Genomic DNA, 18,102 nt, shown 5'->3' with positions numbered 1-18,102 from the left:
TTGCAGGCTATAGACTCTGTGTCCCAGCCTCCCTGTTCTGCTACTGTGCTCCAGAGCTGCCATAAATAATAAATGACTAGAGATTGTCTTACTAAGTGAAGTCAGTCAGAAAAAAAAAAATACAATATCACTCATATGTGGAATCCAGTAAAAAAAAAAAGAAAAAGGTATAAAAATGAACTTACAAAACAGACACAGACTCACTGATTTCAAAAACAAACTTATGGTTACCGAAGGGGAAATGTAAGTGGGAGAGATAAATTAGGAATTTACTATTAACATACATACACTGCTGTATATAAATTAGATAACCAAAACAAGGACCTATGGTATATAGTACAATGAACTCTACTCATTTTTTCTGTAATAACCTATATGGGGAAAGACTCAAAAATAATGAATATATGTACATGTATAACCAAACCACTTTGCTGTACATCTGAAACCAGCACAACATTGTAAATCAGCTATACTCCAATAAAAAATTCAAGTATTAGAAAATAATAATCACAATAATAGTAACAATAATAAATGGCAAGTAGGGGGTGGGGTGGCCGATTGTCAATAAAATGTATTTACAAAAATAGGCAGCAGGCTGTGGTTCGAGTACAACATGTGCTACAAATTGTGTGCAGGATGGGTGTTAGAAAAAATGTGGTCTATGCAGTGTAGAACACCTCTGAAAGAACACATGAGAAACCACTTACCAGGGACCCTGCTGGGGAGGCAACTGGGGGAGGAGAGGGAGGAAGAGGTTTTCTATCACACTCTTTCATATGTTTTGAATTTATTACTCCGATAAATTAAGAAAAACAGGAAATCAAGGAAATTTCTAATTTTTTCAGGTATGTTGTCTTTTTTTTTAATTGGAGGGTAATTACTTTATATTATTTTGTTGGTTTCTGCCATACATCAACATGAATCAGTCATGGGTATACATATGTCCCCTCCCTCTTAAGCCTCCCTGCCACCTCCTAGCATCCCATCACTCTAGGTTGTCACAGAGCCCCGGGTTGAGTTCCCTGAGTCACACAGAGAATTCCCACTATCTATTTTACATGTGGTAATGCATATGTTTCAGCATTACTCTCTTAAATTGTCCCACTCTATCCTTCCCTCGCTGTGTCCACAAGTCTGTTCTTTACGTCTGCATCTCCTTTGCTGCCCTGCAAATAGGTTCATCAGTAATTGTCTCTCTAGATTCCATATATGTATGTGTTCATATAAGATATTTGTTCCTCTCACTTACTTCACTCTGTATAATAGGCTCCAGGTGATATTCCATTGTATACATTTACCACATCTTCTTTATCCATTCATCAGTTGATGGACATCTAGGTTGCTTCCATGTCCTAGCTAGGTATGTTAAATCTTGAATGGAAAGAGTGTGGGCAGGGAGTGCCCCTGCAACCCTTACCGGGATCCCTGAATCTGGACCACGCTCTGCCCGAAGCCCCTTGCGTTGTTTTGGAAGATGACTGCTTTTTCTGTGTCCAGGTTGAACCCATGACATAAGGCCAAGGCTGGAGGGAGAACAAGGAGGTGGAAGTCAGGAAGTGATATGGAAACAGTTAAGAAAGCAGCCTGGGACTTTCCTAGTGGTCCAGTGGTTAAGACTCTGAGCTTGCAATTCAGGGGGCACAGGTTCCATCCCCAGTTGAAGAACTAAGATCCCACATGCCACAGAACTTGGCCAAAAAATTAAATTAAATTTAAAAATAAGAAAGATTTTAAAAAGAAAGAAAGCAGCCTGCTCTCTTGCCCCAAGCATATTCCTGTCAGGATTCACCCTAGCCTTACATGGAGATGGGTCCCCCCCAGGTCCCAGCCTGGAGCAGAGGTCACCACACTCTTCCTATAAAGGGGTACATGCTAAGTCCCTTCAGTCGTGTCCAATTCTTTGCAACCCCATGGACTATAGCCCACCAGACTCCTCTGTCCATGGGATTCTCCAGGCAAGAATATTGGAATGGGTTGCCATACCCTTATTCAAGGGATCTTCCTGAAGCATGGACCAAATCCATGTGTCTCACATCTCTTGTATTGGCAAGCAAGTTCTTTACCATTAGCACCACTTGGGAAGCATTCTATAAAGGGTTCAATAGTAAATATTTTAGGCTTTGTGGACCAAGAAGCAAGTGGAATCTAACTATGCATGTATTTATATAAGAAAAGAAGGGGCTTCCCTGGTGGTTCAGACAGTAAAGAATTTGTCCACAATGTGGGAAACCCAGGTTCGATCCCTGGGTCAGGAAGATCCCCTGGAGAAGGGAATGGCAACCCACTCCAGTATTCTTGCTTGGAAAATTCACTGGACAGAGGAGCCTGGCAGGCTACAGTCCATGGGGTCACAAAGAAGTGGACACAACTGAGCAACTACACTTTCACTTTCAAGAAAAGAAAAAATGCATTTCTCATGAAGGAAATTAAAAATATAATAATTGAGTAAAAGTTCTTTTAATACAATTTTGCTGATGAGACAGATGGAATTTTGCAAGAGAACTAACACTTTGCTTCATTGGGATTTAAAGTTAGTATTCCTTGTCATGGATCAATTACAAATATTCTTCTGGATCTCATGGCTCCAAATATTCATCTGGGACCCATGTACAAAAACACATGGTGGAGTCCTCACATTATGCCCCCAGAGTACAGTTTGCTGACTCCTGGCCTTGGAACACCAATATTGGGTATAACAGAAGAAATTTTGATATATTGAGCTATGGGAAGTCATTCTGGCTTCTGTGCATGCTAAGTCACTTCAGTGGTGTCCGACTCTTTGTGATCCCATGGACTGTAGCCTGCCAGGCTCCTCTGTCCATGGGATTCTCGCAAGGATACTGGAGTAGGTTGCCATGTCCTCCTCCAGGAGATCTTCCAGTAGGAGGTTTGATCCAGGAGACACAGATTTGATCCCTGGTCTTGAAAGGTCCCACATGCTGCAGGGCAACTAAGCCCATGCACTACAACCACAGAAGCCCTAGAGCCCGTGCTCTGCCTCAAGAGATACCACCATAATCAGATGCTCTCGCACCACAACTAGAGAGTAGCCCCTGCTTGCCACAGCTAGAGAAAGTCTGCATGCAGCAGTGAAGACCCAGCGCAGCCAAAACTAAATAAAAATTTTAAAATAAAAAAACAAAGATGAAATGCCTCCTTTCCTGGGGCGCCAATGCTATTCCTGCTTTGATGATAAGACTTCCTTCCCAGGTGCCAAGTCCATACCAACTTTCTGTGTACTTTCTGATGATCTGTTTGGCTTTCATGTCTCTTGAAACCTCGAAAGAATGCCTCCCTGACTTGTTTGATGTGCTTTCTTCTGACAAAACATAAAACTATGTCCAAAACCCTGCTTCTCTGGAGCAGTTCCTCCAAGTTCTCAGGAGGCTGTCTCCTGGGCTATAGTCCTCAGTTTGACTCAAAAAACAAATGAACAAAAAAACCTCTTTTCTTGTTTATTGATTATTTCCATCAATAGGTACATTCAACCCCTCTCTGAGCCCCACCCTAGGTTCCCACTCCACTGATTTGCCCAACAGTAAGTTCCTAAAGACTCCATTAGGTAAGTTCCTTGCTGTGCAACTCACAAGCATTTCTTTCCCCTCTTTGACTCAAACGCCACAAAACACAGACAAAAAAGGAAACGAACTTGAATCATTTCAGTCAGTCAGTCATTTGACAAACATTTACACCTGGGTCCTTGGAAAAGAGGAGACAAACAGGCGGAATCCAAGAAAAAATCACTCTGAGAAGAGAAGCCAAGATCTACTATGCACCCTTTAATATGTCTTTTCACCTCTCTACACCTCAGTTTCCTCATCCGTGAAGAAGGGACCAACCAAATCCAGGGCATACTCTATGAACCGAGTCATTTATCCAAGCTTCTGTGATCATCCCATTTCGGTCTAGTTCTACTTCGTGAATCCTTTCACCTTCCTCCAATCCCCTTTGGCTCTCCCCAGTCTCACTCCTAAGTATTCTGGACCCTTTCTCTCCACTCACAAACTCAAAAACTCCCCTCCTCCTTCCCCAAGAACCCCCAGCTCCAGGCATACCTGTTAGTAGAAGGATCCTGTGATTCATAGCTGGAGACAGCAGGAACCGTAAGGCTGCAGTCACCACTGAGCCACTTCAAGGAAGCCACCAAAGCCAAGAAGGACAGAAAAAGAGAAGTAGGAGGCAGAAGTCTGTCAGACTCAAAGGAAGAGGGCGGAGGCTCAGTGAGCACACAGTCCTGCCTGACCTTCCTCTCCAGGCTGTGTGCACACAGCTTGGGCTGCCTCCCTACCCAGCTCCCTGGCCCAAACCATCAAGGTCAATATCCCAAAGTTATCTTTGTTTGCCCACCTGCTTCTAGAGTTGGCCAAAACATTATGGAAAACAAAGAATAGACTGAGGACCTGCCTCCCAGGACGTGTCTCCCTGAAGCACAGTTTGCAAAACGTCCCTCCCTCCCACCCAAGGAGCTGTCTTCTGGTGTGGCCATCAATAAGGACAACTCAGGTACAGGGACATCTGGTGATTTTTGAATATTATTTTGCTTTAAAAAAAAAAAGTCTCAAACACTTTTGCCCAGGAATTTTCACTTCCAAGAATTTATCTTGGGACTTTCATGCTGGTCCAGTGGCTAAGACTCTGCACATCCAATGATGCAGAGGGCCCAGGTTTGATCCCTGGTCAGGGAACTAAATCACACATGCCTCAACTAAGGAAACATGTGCTGCAAGTAAGACCCAGCACAGCCAAATAAATAAATTTGTTTTATTTTTTTTAAGTTTATCCTAAGAAATAGCTGAGAAGTACAGTCAAAGATGTCTGCACAAACTGTTTTCAGGGACACAGGAGCATAATTTTCATGAAATATATAGAACCCCAAACCATACCTTGTGTCTGTCCGATAATGTGGCCCCCAAGCCAATCATTTTTCAACCTCTCTCAAATATATTCTCTCTTGCCCTAGTTCTGCTTTAATAACCAGAGCAAAGAAATGTGTGTTAGTCACTCAGCTGTGTCCAACTCTTTGCGACCCCATGGACTGTAGCCCACCAGGCTCCTCTGTCTATGGAATTCTCCAGACAAGAATACTGGAATGAGTGGCCATTCCCTTCTCCAGGAGGTCTTCCTGACCCAGGAATTGAACCCGGGTCTCCTGCATTGCAGGCAGACTCTTTACCATCTGAGCCACCACGGAAGCCTACTCTCTGAAAAAAATTCCATTAAAATTCTGAACATTTTGTTTTCAAATTACCTGTTTAAAGATACGAGTGTGGGAGCTTCCCCCAAAGAACCCATCTGCCCAGGCAAGAGACACGGGTTTGATCACTGACGCAGGAAGATCCCACATGACATGGAGCAGCTAAGCCCATGCATCATGACTACTGAGCCTAGCTCTAGAGTCTAGGAGTTGCAACTACTGAAGCCTGCATGCCCTAGAGCCTGTGCTCTGCAACAAAAGAAGCCACTGCAATGAGAAGCCTGTGCGCTGCAACTAGAGAAAGCCCCTGAAGTGAAAGCTGCTCAGTCGTGTCCAACTTTTTGTGACCCCATGGACTATACAGTCCATGGAATTCTCCAGGCCAGAATCCTGGAGTGGGGAGCCTTTTCCTTCTCCAGGGGATCTTCCCAACCCAGGGATCAAACCCAGGTCTCCCACATAGAAGGCGGATTCTTTACCAACTGAGCTACCAGGGAAGCCCAGAGAAAGCCCATACACAGCAACAAAGACCCAGCACAGCCAAAAATTAATTAATTAAATTATTTAAAAAAATTTTTAGATACACGTGTGTAGGAAAACCAAAACATTAACAGCATTTATTGCCTGATCACAGGACAATGAGTCTGTTCTTCTCTATTGCCACACAGCAAACTACTCCAAATTTTAGCAACTTAAAACATCAACTTCTCTTTTTTAAATTCGTTTAATTGAAATATAGTTGATTTACAATGTTGTATTTGCTTCTGGTGGACAGCAAAGTGACTCAGTTTTACATACATAGAATAGCTTGCATCTGCTAATCCCAAAGCTCCCAGTCCATTTCCTTCCCTCCACCCCCTCCCCACTGGCAACCACAAGTATGAAACAGCATCCTCTCATTGTATCATGATGCTGTGGATTATCCAGCCCCAGCATTTCCCACTAGGGAAACTCAGATAGCTGCAGTCAGATCGTGACTGGGGCTGGAGTCCTTGAATGCTCAGCCGGGCTGGACTTTCAAAATAGATCATTCCCATGGCTGGAAGTTGGTGCTGGCTGTAGGCATGGAGCTTGGTCGGGGCTGTCAGCTGTAGGACCTCCATGTGGCTTCTCTGTGCGGCTCGGGCTACTCACAGCAGAGTGGTTAGACTTCAAGGGTAAATATTCCAAGAGATAAAAATGGAAAGTTTCCAGTCTCTTAAGGCGTTAATCTGGAAACTGTCACAGAGTCACTTCCACCATATTCTATTGGTCAGGCAGTCACAGACCTCAACCTCCAAGAGAGGGAGCACAGATCTCATCTCTCAAGGTGTTAAAGAAATTGTGATCAACCTTTAATCTGCCACAAGGTGATTTTAATTTTCTTCTCTATATATTTTTGTACTTAAAACTTTCATACCAAAAAAAGAATGATGTTTAAAATCAGAAAGAAAAGAAAAACACCAATAAATAACTTAATGACACCATGCCTGTACTTTTTAGCAGGAAAAAGAGCTGAGGAAAAACAAATATGGCCATCGGCTCAGGATGAGAAGATACCAGCAAGGGTGTGGGGACATAGTTTAATAAATAAGCTGGGTTTATTTTTGGTGAAAGGCTTTCATACTCTGATTACCACAGGAAATTGCTTGGCCATCACAGACCCTCCTTTCCCAGAACAGTGGTCAAGGGACCACTTTAAAGGCCAATGGAAAAATCACAGAAAGATTGTCCAACCCCCAGAGCCTTTCTTAATGACCCATCTAGACATGCACCTGACCAGGTGATCACAGGTGGGCATCTAGTGACATAGGCTTTTATCCATTCCCTCCCACCCATCCCCTAGTCCTACTCTTGACAAAATCTTAGCTTGGGTTCCACTGTAAACAGACCCTGAGACAAGGATTTGAGTGCAAGTAATTTATTGGAGAGGTTATCTAGGAAACACTGGTGAAGAAATGGGGATGGAAAAGAACTCATAAAAGTAGTGAGACAGGGCTTCCCTGGCGGCTCAGTGGGAAAGAGTCTGCCTGTCAATGCCAAAAGTAGTGAGACGAAACAAGTTCCCTCTGTGAACAATCAGAGTTTAATATACTGAGGAAATCTGAAATCCAGAGTAGAACATGCCTCAGAGTTATCCACCTGAGAGAAGGGGGCGATCGCAGGACTTCTCTGGTGGTCCAGAGGTTAAGACTCTTTACTTTCAATGCAGGGGGTTAAGGCTCCCTGCCTGGTTGGGGAACTAAGATCCCACATGCCCTGGAATGTAGCCAAAAAAACAATTAAAAAAAAATGTGGATATTCTTATCCACAACCCACATCAGCTATTAGTGGAGGACTGTTCTCTGGGAAAGTCTTACTTCTCTAGTGCATCCAACCTGCCCTGCCCCAAGACAGAGAAGGCTCCAGGAGCCATAGAGAGCCTGTAGGCAGACAGATGCTGGCAGCTAGAAACCTGGGCAGCTTGCATGAGAATGATAAGCGCTGATGGGATGTGAATGGAGCAATTGCAGCATCTGCTACAGATACTCAGATGTTTTTTCATTAACATTCATCATTATATTAAATTATATATTTATTTAGTTTATCTACTGTCTGACTCCCCAGCTAGAATGTAAAAGCTCCAGAGAGCAGAGATTCTTGTGTGTTTTGCTAACCACTCTGGATCATATGAGATCTTCCCCCTAGGAAATTGATTTGATCAGAGAGAGAATTCTGGGAAGAGGGCAGAGTAGGAAGCACCAAGAATCCTTCCTCCCCATTGAGATAGCAATTGTGCCAGCAGAATCTTGCTGATGTAACTACTTAGGAGCTCTAGAGTCTATTCAAAGACCTGTGCTTCACTTCAGTGTATTTCAGCTCTTAGCACCGTGGCAAGTACCAAAGTGTAGTTGCACCAGTTGTGTCCAACTCTTTGCGAACCCATGGACTGTAGCCCACCAGGCTCCTCTGTCCATGGGATTCTCCAGACAAGAATACTGTAATGGGTTGCCATTCCCTTCTCCAGGGGTTCTTTCCCACCCAGGGATCAAACCCGGGTCTCCCTCATTGCAGGCAGATTCTTTACTGTCTGAGCCATCAACCCTTCACCAACAACCCTTCAGGCCCTTTGCAAGCTTCCCAGGAGCAGGTTGTGTACAACTATTAGGAACCAAGGTGAATGTTAAGAACCTGTCCATTGATGACGCCTATCATGGAATTCTAATTACAAAAGCTTCAAAACTTGAAATAATTTGAGTGAATGGATGTTCCTAACATCAAATCCATCTAAACAGAAAAGAAGGCACCTTGTTGGGATAGAATAAAAACAACCATTTGCCTGGTGATTCATAGGTCACTTTCACAGACATAATCTCTTCTGATACTCAGATTCAAACTATGAGTTAGATGTTATTATTAATTATAATTCTCATTTCTCTTGTGAAGAAATTCTTATGTTTGATGCAACCAAATTTATTATTAGCCTTTCTGTGACTTGCTTAAGAAATCTCCAGAGTTAGAAAAACTTTTTTTCATCTACATATTCTTCTCACATACTTCTTTTGTTATTTAATTTCTTACTTTGTGTAGAGTTGAATTTTTTGTGTGCGGTGTGAAATAGGAAATCCAGTTTCAGTTTTGTCCATAGTAATAATTTTGTTTCCTTTTTTTCATCTATATATTCTTCTCAAATACTTCTTTTACTTCTGTCATTTAATCTTTTACTTTATATAGAGCTGAATTTTTTGTGTGCGGTGTGAAATAGGAAACCTAATTTCATTTTTGTCCGTATGAGCAAGTAATTTCCCAGTTCCTTTTTTTTCATCTATATATTCTTCTGAAATACTTCTTTTACTTCTGTGACTTAATTTCTTACTTTGTGTAGAGTTGAATTTTTTGCACACAGTGTGAAATAGGAAAGCCAATTTCATTTTTGTCCATATGAACAAATAATTTTCCAGTTCCTTTTTTTTTTTTTTTTGGCTGTACTGGGTCTTCGCTGTGGCTTGATGCCTCTATAGTTGCTGCCTGCAGGCTTAGCTGCCCTACAGCATGGGGGATCTTAGTTCCCTAACCAGCAATCCATCGAATTTGCATCTCTTGCATTGGAAGGTGGATTCCTAACCACTGGACCACCAGAGATGTCCCTCCAGTTCCACTTATTGAAAAGAGCTTAACGCCCTTTCCAGTGCCCTTTTAAGGCTGACGCAGTGCCTTAGGAGGCTAACACAGGAGGGTAAAGGAAGTCTCCATAAAACCCAGAGAAGAGATTTTTAGAACTCCTCTCTGGATCCTGTCTGGAGTCACAACTGAACCGGAAGATTTTAAGTCTTAGCACTTACTAGTATGTGTATAGTTAATACCAAAGTCATTAAATTTAAACTTGACCTTCGGCTTGACAAGAAAAAAAAAAAAAAAGAAAAAAAAAGAGCTTAAAATAAGCTTTTAGAAGGAAATTTGCATTTCCTATATTTGGCAAAATTTTCTTTTACTGCTCATCTATTTTCTATCCAAGTGAATATAATGCAAGATTGCTGTATTATATATCAACCCTATGCAACTATTTTCTCTGTGAGTCTGAGTAAATTGAGGTATCCAGAACCCACAGCCCAACTCTGTGGAAACCATTTCAAAGAGAAAAAACTTTTCTTGCCTCTCCAAGAGCAAAAACGATTGGCAGGAGGCACATCCAGTCAAAACTCTATTTCCTACTAAAGAGGAAGAAGAGTCAATGAGCAAAAAAGTCATCATGTGCAGAAAGTATGAAAACCCAGGACCGTTCAGTGATAACTTGAACTTAACCTTATTCAGCAAGATCAACATATAACAGTCTTATTTATTTCTTATTCATCTAAGACTGATTATCTAGTTAGAAAAGATAATAGGAAAAACACCATTCATAACACCAAAAAGCTATAAAACACCCAAACATAAATCTAAGGCAAAATAGGTTAAACTATATGTGTATTTTTTTAACTGTTAGTCTTTTCTGAAGGACACAGAAGAATAGAGAGAGATGCCATATTCCTGGGTGATAAGGCTTAACATTATAAAGATATCAGTTCTCCATCAGATTACTCAGCAATTCACTGTAACCTCACCCAACAGGATTATTATTGATTTAATGAGCTAATTCTAAAATTCACCTAGGGACTTCCCTGGTGGTCCAGTGATTAAGGATTTGCTTGGCAATGCAGGAGACGCCAGTACAATCACTGGTTGGGGAACTCGGACCCACATGCCTCCAGGCAACAAAGCCAATGAGCCACCAGCACTAAGCCTGCTCACCACAGCTAGAGTCCATGTGCCACAATGAAAGATCCACACGACACAACAAAGATCCTGAGCGCCAACACTAAGACCCAATGCAGCCAAATAAATAAATAAATAAATTCTTTTTTAAAATACAAATTTAAATAGATGAATAAAATTCACCTCGAAGAGAAAACACACAAGAATAGCCTAGAAAATTATGAAGCATAACCTATTTACATAACTTTGTTTCATAGCCAAACATGCCCTATCACAGTACTACCCTAAAATCAGATAAGCAAAAGTTAAAGGTGTTGGTTCTGGAAGAAAATACATAAGACTGATGGAATGAATATTGGGTGTTTATACAGAAATCTGAGTGCAACGGACAAAGAATTAATCTCAAAAATATACAAGCAACTCCTGCAACTCAACTCCAGAAAACTAAACGACCCAATCAAAAAGTGGGCCAAAGAACTAAACAGACATTTCTCCAAAGAAGACATACAGATAGATGGCTAACAAACGTGTGAAAAGATGCTCAACATCATTCATTATCAGAGAAATGCAAATCAAAACCACAATGAGGTACTATTTCACACCAGTCAGCATGGCTGCTATCCAAAAGTCTACAAGCAATAAGTGCTGGAGAGGGTGTGGAGAAAAGGTAACCGTCTTACACTGTTGGTGGGAATGCAAACTAGTACAGCCGCTATGGAGAAAAGTGTGGAGATTCCTTAAAAAACTGGAAATAGAACTGCCATATGACCCAGCAATCCCACTGCTGGGCATACACACCGAGGAAACCAGAATTGAAAGAGACACGTGTACCCCAATGTTCATCACAGCACTGTTTATAATAGCCAGGACATGGAAGCAACCAAGATGTCCATCAGCAGACGAATGGATAAGAAAGCTGTGGTACATATACACAATGGAATATTACTCAGCCATTAAAAAGAGTACATTTGAATCAGTTCTAATGAGATGGATGAAACTGGGGCCTATTATACAGAGTGAAGTAAGCCAGAAAGAAAAACACCAATACAGTATACTAATGCATATATATGGAATTTAGAAAGATAACAATAACTCTGTATATGAAATAGCAAAAGAGACACAGATATATAGAACAGACTTTTGGACTCTGTGGGAGAGGGCAAGGGTGGGATGATATGGGAGAATGGCATTGAAATATGTAAATTATCAATTGTAAAACAAATCGCCAGTCCAGGTTCGATGCATGAGACAGGGTGCTCGGGGCTGGTGGACTGGGATGACCCAGAGGGATGGGATGGGGAGGGAGGTGGGAGGGGGGTTCAGGACGGGGAACACATGTACACCCATGGTGGATTCATGTCAATGTATGGCAAAACCAATACAATATTGTAAAGAAAAAATAAATGAATAAAAGTCTATAATTAATGCATAAAAAAAAGAAATCTGATATTCATCAGGCTAACGTGTTTCTCAATGAAAAAGCAAACACACTTTATCTGATCCCACTTTCCCCACCAACCACTGCCCCAGTTTTTGTTTTTGTTTTTGCTTCCCTTTTGCAAAACAGGTTCCAAAACATGTGTTTGTATTTTTTGCTGTGCCTGGGTTTGCTCCTCCCACTCACCCTTGAACTGGTTCCAATCCAGCGTTTGCCCCACCCCATCTTTCACTGCACCAAAATTGTTTTCAACACCAAGGATACCTGATTGACTCAGGGAGTGGGTTTGTGATCTTCATCTTAAGGGATTCTGCAGCAGCTTTCGAGCTTCACCCACTCCTTCCTTTTCATACTGTTCATGGGGATCTCAAGGCAAGAATGCTGAAGTGATTTGCCATTCCCTTCTCCACAGATGTGAGAGATGAACCATAAAGAAAGCTGAGTGCCAAAGAATTGATGCTTTTGAACTGGGGTGTTGGAGAAGACTCTTGAGAATCCCTTGGACTGCAAGGAGATCCAACCAGTGCATCCTAAAGGAAATCAGTCCTGACTATTCATTGGAAGGATTGATGCTGAAGCTGAAACTACAATATTTTGGCCACCTGATGTAAAGAACTGACTCATTAGAAAAGACCCTGATGCTGGGAAAGACTGAAGGCAGGAGGAGAAGGGGACAACAGATGGTTGACTGGCATCACCAACTCAATGGACATGAGTTTGAGCAAGCTCCAGGAGATGGTGAGGGACAGGGAGGCCTGGCGTGCTGCAGTCCATGAGGTCACAAAGAGTCAGACACTATGGAGGGACTGAACAACAACCACTCCTTCCGGGAACTAATTTGCATATTGGCCTCTAGGGCCCTGTCTGTTCTTCCTTCACCTCCATCGCCCCTCCCAGGTTCTTTGACCAATCCCTCCTTCTCTCCCCAACCTTGTAGAAGGATTCCAGAGCTCAGTCCTTGGGCCTCTTTTTTACCTACAGTCTGTCCTTAAGTGCCACATCTGGTGGCGCAGACAGTAAAGAATCCCCTGGGGGCTTCCCAGGAGGCACTAGTGGTAAAAAAAAAAACCTGCCTGCCGATGCAGAAGGCATAAGAGGCACAGGTTTGATCCCTGGGTGGGGGAGATCCTCTGACTGAGGAAATGGAAATGGCAACCCACTCCAGTATTCTTGCCTGGGAAATCCCATGGACAGAGGAACCTGGTGGGCCACAGTCCATGGGGTCACAAAAGAGTCAGACATCATTGAGCAACTAACACACACTGTCTTTAGTGGGCTCAGGGCTCTAAACATCATCATATGCTGATGTTCCTATGTTTCTGTCTCCATCCCAGACCTCTCCTCATCCAGACTCAGGTGGCCAACTGCTTGACCCCTGTCTAACAAGTCTGGTAAAACAAGTACATCTAGCTAGACCTGAACTCCTGATCACTCTCGATCATGCTTCTGCATCTGGGCCCATGTCAGCCTCCAGCAAACAAGACAAGTCTAGGCCAAGCCAAGGCCACCAGTAAAGATACAATGAGCCACTGTTAGGTTCAGACAGTTTATTACTTACATAGACAGCAAACATAGGGATTCCCTGGTGGCTCAGACAGTAAAGAATCTGCCTGCAATGCGGGAGGGAGACCTGCATTTGATCCTGGGTCAGGAAGATCCCCTAGAGAAGGGAAAGGCAACCCACTCCAGTATTCTTGACTGGAAAATCCCATGAACAGAGGAGCCTGGCAAGCTTTAGTCCATGAAGTTGCAAAGAGTCGGACACGACTGAGCAACTAACACTTTCAGACAGCAAAACTCCATGGTTGTTGCCCCACTCATCAAAAAAGATGATACTTCAAAAACAAAGAAGGCTATGTCCTAGACTAACAGACAAAGCAGTTTCAATCTGGCGCTCTCTTGGCGGGCAGGGGGTGGTGGGTGAGGCAGAAAGCCCTGGGACATGAGTCATGACATTTGAGAGAGAGCCCACGAGAGGCAAGAAGGCAGGCAGGACGTGGCCACAGAGCAGCTCCTTATCCTCTGTTCCAGGAAGATCACAGACGTTCTGCAGAAACTCAGACGAGCTGTGGCTCAAGACTTTGCCTGTGTGGCCCATGTGGTAGTGCCAGGTGGCTGGGGCGCCCTGGTGGAGCTGTTCCCCCACTTTAGACCAACAGCAGCAGTGTCCGTCTGAGACAGGATGGGGTCTGGCATCCTTTTCAGCGCTGCAGTGCTTGCACCTGTGCAAACACCTCCTCAAGCAACAAAATACAAAGAATCTATACGGGCCTAAAAATAACTGCTTGCATGGCTGGGGCAAATTCTGAACAAAAGACCAAAAAAAACCAAAAAAAAACCCCCGACTGCCTCTTCTGAAGAGCTAGGAGCTAAAACAAAGTGTTGGGAGCAAAAGAAAGCAGGGTACCACGCATGCCCCTTGCACTCAACACCACCAGAGGGGTGGGCAAAACACCTAAGCCACCTCTCTGGCCTGACCCCTGGACACACCCCTACCCTCATCCCATATCAGAAAACCAGCTCACCTGCCCTCTCAGGGAGTGAGCAGGCCCCTCTTGCGGCCACAGAAGCCCCAGTAAAGCTTTGCCTGACTTTCCTGACTGGCCTCTTCTCAATCTCAGCTGATTGGGGAAGACTGAGGACTCTACTCAGTAACACTTCTAGTTGCTCAGACTGAAAATCACAAGGAACTTCTATGGGTCTACCTTCAAACATGTTCAAAAATATGACCCTTTTTTACCAGCTCACTGTTACCAAAAGCGTGGAAGCCACCACCATCCCACCTGCGCTGTAGCATTAGACCTTATCTCTGCCCCACTGCTTCTCTACTTCCTCCCAACACCACAAAGTCAGTTTTCAACATCGCAGCTAGAGAGATCCTTTCAAAAGGATATATTATTATTATATTAAAAAGCATATATTACTCCTCTGCTTATAAGCTTACGAAGGCTCCTCACCTCGCTGGTAGCCCAAGCCAGTCCTTTCCATTACCTACCAGGCCCTGAGTCATCTGTTGTCCCAGCACCCCCCCTTACCACTCTAAGCGCCTCTCCTTTTCTTTTTTTTTTTTTTTGCAGGTGCGTCAACTTTATGTTTGGACAGAACACACAGCACACACATCCCAGAGACACCTGGCGAGGCCTCAGCACACCCACCGAGGCTCAGCCGGGACAGGTGAGCAGCGTCACTGGGCGGGGACAGCCACTCTGGGCGCGGGAGCTCCTCTCCTTTTCATTGACCCCTTGCTCCTTCCACTGCAGCCACAGTAGCCTCCTTGCTGTTCTTCAAGCACTCCAGACACACTTCTACCTCAAGACCCACACACTAGCTGTTCCCTCTGATTGGACAATTTTTCCCCCAGATATCTGCATGGCTCACTCCATTCTCTTTCAGACAAGTGGGTTTGGTATCACATGACTCTCTATACTCAACTTTACAAATCCTCTTTGCCATGTTTCGTCTCCCAAGCTTTTCTGGCTTTGCTCCCAAGAGAATGAAGATAGCAGGGTCTCCATCTCCCGTTGCCTCACAAAGCACCCAGGATCATGGCTCTTTCCTTCCCAACACAATTTCTCAGACTAGTCTCTCCAAATCTCTCTTCCCTCACCTACTCACACAATTTACCTCTGTCGAAACCCCTCCAATTTACCTGATATACCACATTTAAAGGAACTGGCCTCACGGGATCTACCCTCCCAAGAAGGTTCTGGCAAGAACCAACAACAGAATACTGTGTTTGGTGGGGGGACTTTCCTGGAGATCCATCCAGTGGCTAAGACTCTGTGCTCCCACTGGGGCCCAGGTTTGATCCCTGGTCAGGGAACTAGATCCCCCATGCCACAACTAAGAGTTTGCATGCTGCATCTAAAGATCCCGTGTGCTGCAGCTAAGACCCAGTGCAGCCAAATAAATAAATGTAAATTTTTAAAAAAAGAATAGATGGCAAACTCACAGAGATGAGAATTACAAAAAGGTTTAAAAAAATTAGAATATTGTTTTTCCATTACACTGAATTGCCAAGGAAAGTTCCACTTGAACATCATCTTCAACAAGTTGGTTGAGCCTTTGATGTCTGGGGCTAGTCTGGGAGTTAAATCCTAAATCTATAAGCCTGTGACCTTGAGCAAGTTATTCTCCCATTGTCCTCACTCAACTGGGAAATGATGGTAATAATGGTACTCGCCCCTTGGGGTTGTCGTGATGATTAAATGAGATAACATGTCAATGTGCATCTAGTGAATATTTAGTCAATATGAGATGTAATTATTCTACCCACTGGGTTGATCATGATACAGCTGTCATGGCCCCAATGACACATAAAGGGTATATTGGTCTCAGAGTTGCTTATTGCCCAGTTCAAAGCATTCTAGACTTTTCTACCTGCTCTCTCAGTTGTCCAAGCAGGAAGCCAAATGTCTGGCAGATTCTGAGAAAAATTCCTACCGTAGGCTTGATGAGAGTCTTGAGCATCTCCACCAAAATCACACTAAGAGCTTAGCTGGCCAGAGGTCAATCGCAGGGCAGGGACAGATGTTCACTGCCACAGTCCCTGAAATACTTGCTCCACCCTTTCCATCCTTGAAAGCAGAAGTAGCTCAGGACCTGACCTGAGCAGCCAGAGGTGAAAACTGCTAGTTCTTGGAATCAGTCAGAAAGGAAGTTGTGCTTCAGTCACTGGAGAACCAGAAACTCTTTTATGAGGCCTCTTTGGCTTCCAGAGGTGAAGGAAGGGAGGCAAATGTCAGAGGGCAAAGACCTCCCCAACCCCGAAGGACAGGTCTTTTTTTTTTTTAATATTTATTTATTTGGCTGCCTCAGGTCTTAATTGTGGCAAGAAGGATCTTCCTTGCATTATGCAGGATCTTTAGCTGTGGCACACAGGCGCTTTAGTTGCAATGTGCTGGCTTAATTACTCCCTGGCATGTGGGATAGTAATTCCCAGACCAGGGATCAAACTTGCATCCCCTCCATTGCAAGGTGGATTCTTAACCACTGGACCACCAGGGAAGTCCCAGGACAGGTCTTTTCTGTAGCATGATCACATCAGCTATGTCCCAAGATACCTGGCTGTTCAACTCCAACGAACAACACCTAGGAAGCCACTATAATTGTATTTCTTTCTCCAAGTTGTATGAACTATGCAAACAGTATGGTGACAATATTAAAGAAAATGAGAAAAAACAAACACAAAGTCCCAGCACCATAATATATCAGCTTTTCTGCACATATACTGTTTACAAGTTTGTCATGATAGGATAGGTTTGGTTGCGTTTCGTGGTTTTGTCATAAAACATCTTAGCACAAATGTTTCATGTAGCTTTAGAGGACTTTATTTTTTAAATTTTAGTATAGTAGATTTACAATGCTGTGTTAGTTTCATATGTACAGCATAGTGATTCAGTAAGCATGTACATATATTCATTATTTTTAGATTCTTTTCTCATATAGGCTATCACAGAATCCTGAGGAGAGTTCGATATGCTATACAGTAGGTCCTTGTTGGTTGAAAGAAAGTGAAAGTAAGTTGCTCAGTCGTGTCCAACTCTTTGGGATCCCATGGACTAAACAGGCCATGGAATTCTCCAGGCCAGAATACTGGAGTGTGTAGCCTTTCCCTTCTCCAGGGGATCTTCCCAACCCAGGGATTGAACCCAGGTCTCCCATATTGCAGGCAGATTTTTTACCAGCTGAGCCACAAGGGAAGCGCCTTATTGGTTACCTATCTTATATATAGTATTGTGTGTATGTTCATTCCAAGCTCTATAGGATATTTTTTTAATTATTTATTATTTTTTTTTAATTTTTGGTTGCACTGGGTCTCTGTTGCTGTGTGCCGGCTTTCTCTAGTTGCAACAAACAGGGGCTACTCGCTAGTTGCCATGCATGAGCTTCTCATTGCAGTGGCTTCTCTTGTTGCAGAGCATGGGCTCTAGGCACATGGGCTTCAGTAGTTGCTGCCCAGGGACTCAGTAGTAGTGACTCGTGGGCCCCAGATCACTCACACATGGGCTTAGGCATGTGGAATCTTCCCGAGTGTTAGTTGCTCAGTCGTGTCCAACTCTTTGCAACCCCATGGACTGTAGCCCTCCAGGCTCCTCTGTCCATGGGATTCTCCAGACAAGAATACTGGAATGGGTTGCCATTCCCTTCTTCAGGGGATCTTCCCAACTGAGGAATCGAACCCAGGTCTTCCCCACTGTGGACAGATTCTTTACTGTCAGAGCCACCTGGGAAGCCCCAAAAGTGCCTTACCCTTCCT

At 43.6% G+C, this 18,102-nt stretch overlaps 1 protein-coding gene and 1 non-coding gene across 2 annotated transcripts in view; one reads left to right on the top strand and one right to left on the bottom strand.

Annotated features, from left to right (window-relative positions):
- Positions 1-4,192, bottom strand: part of LOC122701651 (integrin alpha-M-like) — a 35,689-nt gene extending 31,497 nt beyond the window's left edge. Inside the window, exons 1-2 of the mRNA XM_043914823.1 lie at positions 4,056-4,192; positions 1,418-1,523 (exon numbers count right to left, since the gene is read on the bottom strand). Of these exons, the coding sequence (XP_043770758.1) occupies positions 1,418-1,523; positions 4,056-4,083 (134 nt within the window). The 5' untranslated portion in view covers positions 4,084-4,192. The remainder of the gene's footprint in view (positions 1-1,417; positions 1,524-4,055) is intronic.
- Positions 4,193-9,341: 5,149 nt separating this feature from the next.
- On the top strand, positions 9,342-9,464 carry LOC122702361. Its single transcript, XR_006343229.1, has one exon. It is a non-coding gene; the product is annotated as a small nucleolar RNA SNORA26 (small nucleolar RNA).
- The last annotated feature ends 8,638 nt before the right edge of the window (positions 9,465-18,102 follow it).

The sequence above is a fragment of the Cervus elaphus genome, chromosome 10, assembly GCF_910594005.1.
Source record: "Cervus elaphus chromosome 10, mCerEla1.1, whole genome shotgun sequence".
NCBI lineage: Eukaryota > Metazoa > Chordata > Mammalia > Artiodactyla > Cervidae > Cervus > Cervus elaphus.
The sequence above is the reverse complement of the archived record's forward strand: the minus strand, read 5'-3'. Positions and strand labels throughout refer to the sequence as shown.